The sequence below is a fragment of the Austrofundulus limnaeus genome, unplaced genomic scaffold (assembly GCF_001266775.1).
Source record: "Austrofundulus limnaeus strain Quisiro unplaced genomic scaffold, Austrofundulus_limnaeus-1.0 Scaffold0, whole genome shotgun sequence".
Classification (NCBI taxonomy): domain Eukaryota; kingdom Metazoa; phylum Chordata; class Actinopteri; order Cyprinodontiformes; family Rivulidae; genus Austrofundulus; species Austrofundulus limnaeus.
Window position 1 is genome coordinate 2,839,791 of NW_013952402.1, and position 3,448 is coordinate 2,843,238.

At 35.4% G+C, this 3,448-nt stretch overlaps 1 protein-coding gene across 4 annotated transcripts in view; it reads left to right on the plus strand.

Annotated features, from left to right (window-relative positions):
- The window catches only part of khdrbs2 (KH domain containing, RNA binding, signal transduction associated 2), a 110,149-nt gene that overhangs the window by 56,041 nt on the left and 50,660 nt on the right, over positions 1-3,448 (plus strand). For all 4 annotated transcript variants that reach the window (XR_001310462.1, XR_001310464.1, XR_001310472.1 and 1 more), the window contains exon 4: positions 53-199. Coding sequence is in view for 1 of the 4 variants with exons in the window: in XM_014011380.1 (XP_013866834.1) it covers positions 53-199 (147 nt within the window). In the remaining 3 variants the exon portion in view is untranslated. The remainder of the gene's footprint in view (positions 1-52; positions 200-3,448) is intronic.

Genomic DNA, 3,448 nt, shown 5'->3' on the forward strand with positions numbered 1-3,448 from the left:
ATATATATATATATAAATTATTTATTTATTTATTTATTTTTAATCATTACAGGAAGAAGAATTACGAAAGAGCGGAGAGGCCAAATATGCCCATCTGAGTAACGATCTCCACGTTTTAATTGAAGTCTTCGCTCCACCAGGAGAGGCCTATTCCCGAATGAGTCACGCCTTGGAGGAAATTAAAAAATTCCTTGTTCCAGTGAGTTTATCACTTTACCTGATTTTTCTCCACTAACTTATATTCCGGTACTATAAGGGAGCAGCAGCCATTACTGCTGACTTGATCATTTCTCCAGCAGGCTTATTAGTTTCTGCTCAGTTTGAAAAATCCGAGGTTTTGTTGACACAAGAAAATACGAGTATGAAGTTTATCTGTGCAGCTCTACACCATGTGCCCTTTGTTACAAAGGGAGAATTAATGTATTCTGCAATTAAAATGCAGTATGAAACAACTTGCAAGACTCTAGCAACTTACAGCCTGAAGAACTTTGCAATAATTAGTGTGCATGTTGTGTACTCTTGCTGAGTCTAAGCTGTAAATATTAATCAAGCTTTGCAAATGTGACAAGCCTAATAAAGGAGTTGCACTGGATGAGTCTACTTTACAGAGTTCACGTATTTTCCTATACGAGCCAACGTTCTGTATGCGCACTGCAGGAGGAGGATGATAGTGCAACTGCACCGAGCAAAACCCAAATTACTTCAACACCAAGTGCCAAAAACAAAATTAGTACAGGATTAAAACCTCGTTCAAAGACGTTTGAATGATACCTGTAATGTATATTAAAACTAAATTTAATGATTGGCAAATTTTTTAAATCCCTAATAGAAAAACACATTTTAGATGTTGAACTCTTTTAATGTGCAGAACAGTTAACAGGTTTTACGCTTTCATCAATAAAAAAAAGAATTTTAGCACCAACTATGTGAAAAATACCTCACAATATATGTGCGTGTGTCACATCTGAAAGTTAATAATTTATCTATTTTCTTGTCCTTGTTTTAAATACATGATTGAGTTGTGAAACTAAAAATGATGGTGACGATGACACCTTTACGTTCACTTTATTTTAGTTGAAAAGCCCCGCTGCCTCCTCACACTTGTTTATGAATCTGTGAGTCGTGCTAAAAATTTGCATTTAAAGTTTTGCTTTAAAAAAAATAACAGTGTTGAGCATTTACTCACACAGTGTTTACAGAAACTGTTAACATCTTTAAAAATAATTATTTTTGCAAACTATTTTTTCCTCATAGCTGAGTGAAACTCAGAATCGCTCATTTTTTTCATCATCCTATTTTATTCTCGTCTGTATTTTTCATCATGATTTTGCCACCTGTTCAAATTAAAGGGGGGGATTTTTTTCTCAAGTCATTAAAGACTTTTCAGAAAAAAGGTAATGAAAAAAATGAATTAATTKAATTATTTATTTATAATTGATGTTTTTCTTTCAAGAATATGGCGCTGACTGAATGTCGGCGCTCACTTTACTGAGGTGGTTTTTTGTGCGAGTGTGTTGGGGGACACACACATTGTATCCCAAGTTATTCTTGTAGAAGTTGCTGCCACATCTCCTAATTAGAATACGCACAGAGAGCTGGTGGTAATACATTTTTTTTTAAATACATGCATCCATTCAATAAGCATAAATGGTTTGAATCCTTGTGAAGATCTGCCAGCAGAACTAATGATGCAGAATTACTGGGATGGAACCAAATCACCAATATTTWAAAAAAACCGTGACAGAAAATCACTGCGATGCAGGCAGAAGGTGCCGTGGTTATGAATGACAAAATGCATTTCTGTCTTAGTTTATTGTTATAAATGCTAATCCAAACCAAAGGCAGTGTGGACTACTAACCTTTCAATTTCATGGAGCTATTTAATTAAAAATTTCTTTGGATAGGGCCTTTTCATTGCTAATACATCAAATCCCCAGAACATTTAGCTAAGTTATAACAGATTTAGTTAAGTTATATAAAAAAAAGTTCTCAAATTTAAAATTGAATTATATGAGAAATGACATTGTGGTAAAACCTTAAAATTTTGATATGTGCAAACATACAAATTGACACATTTGTTTCTGTTGTGAACAACTTTTTGCTGCAACCACAACAAATTTTAGCTGAAAATTTCAATTTTGTCTTTTACTGTCAGTTAATTGAGTTGACAAAATTAATCAGTTGCAGAYAGGCATGTGATGACTTTCAGCAGGTTTAATTAAAATTTGTCCAGCCCTCCATGAGATATTTCGGGAACACACAAACACACAGGCAAAATCATTATCGTCTACCTGTGCGTTTCGGCAGCAGGCAATACAGATCATACCTGCTATTTTCTTAGTACGTGCCCGCCGCTGCGGGGGGAAATATAGATTTGCAAATTAACTGCACATAGTGCAACACGACAGGCATCTGTCAGTATCCATACCAACAGATGTTTCCCACCTCTGGTGACAAATGGTAAAGATGCCCTGCTGCTTTCTTTTATTTTTCTCATTATTTTTGGCATTCTAAGCATTAAGAGTTTTGTAAAAGTCAAGCTGTCAGGAAACAGATCAACTGTTGTGCATTCATGCTCTATATAAAAACACAAAATGAAAAATAAAATCTGCTCACTCTGGATTTATGCTTGAAGCTGCCACTAACACACTCAAACCCCCCCAACTAAACAGCTTATTGTCAATAAGTACGAGGCTTAAAAACAAGAAATACAATATTTATAATTTAGCGGAATCAATATATCTTTTTTGTTTCTAACAATGAACAATTCTGCTGCCCTTTAATGTAAAATATAGTTGAACAAATAGGATGGAAAAAAAAACAAGCTGGAGAAGTTTAGACTGGAGAAAGCARTGACTCAATTCATGATCTTGCCACAGTCATGAAAGATTTGATCCGGCTATCCCCTGAGGAAAKCCCCCCCACTGCTCCAGCATTCTTTATACCCCTGCTGATGTGACATTATGCTTCAGAAACCAAACTAAACTCAACATGATGCAGCAGGCAGAATCACAAGAAAGTGAAGTCGTCTCCCACAATGTAACAAGCTGGTCGCAACGAAAGAGTTGACGTTTTTGTTAGAGCTGAATAAATAACTCACTCACTTTCTCCTCTTCTTTACTGTCTCTGTTTAAGAACAAAAAAAATCTCAAATTTGCTACAGGAGTTTTCCATTATCAGTTTATGTGATTTGTTTGGATCTATCTTTGTTTATATCTATTTTAGTTTAATTCAGTTGAATTCTGTATTTTTCGGACTATAAGCCACACCCGCCATTTAAAAAAAAAAATCCGTGAACATTAACATAAAAGCCGCACCGGGCTATAAGCCGCACCCCCAACATAAAAAAACAGCACACCCAAATTTGCCGTCAAAAAAGTGAATTCTATCACGAGTCAAGGCAGAGTGAGTGGACCAGCAATATAACCACAAGCAGTCAGATTCAAAA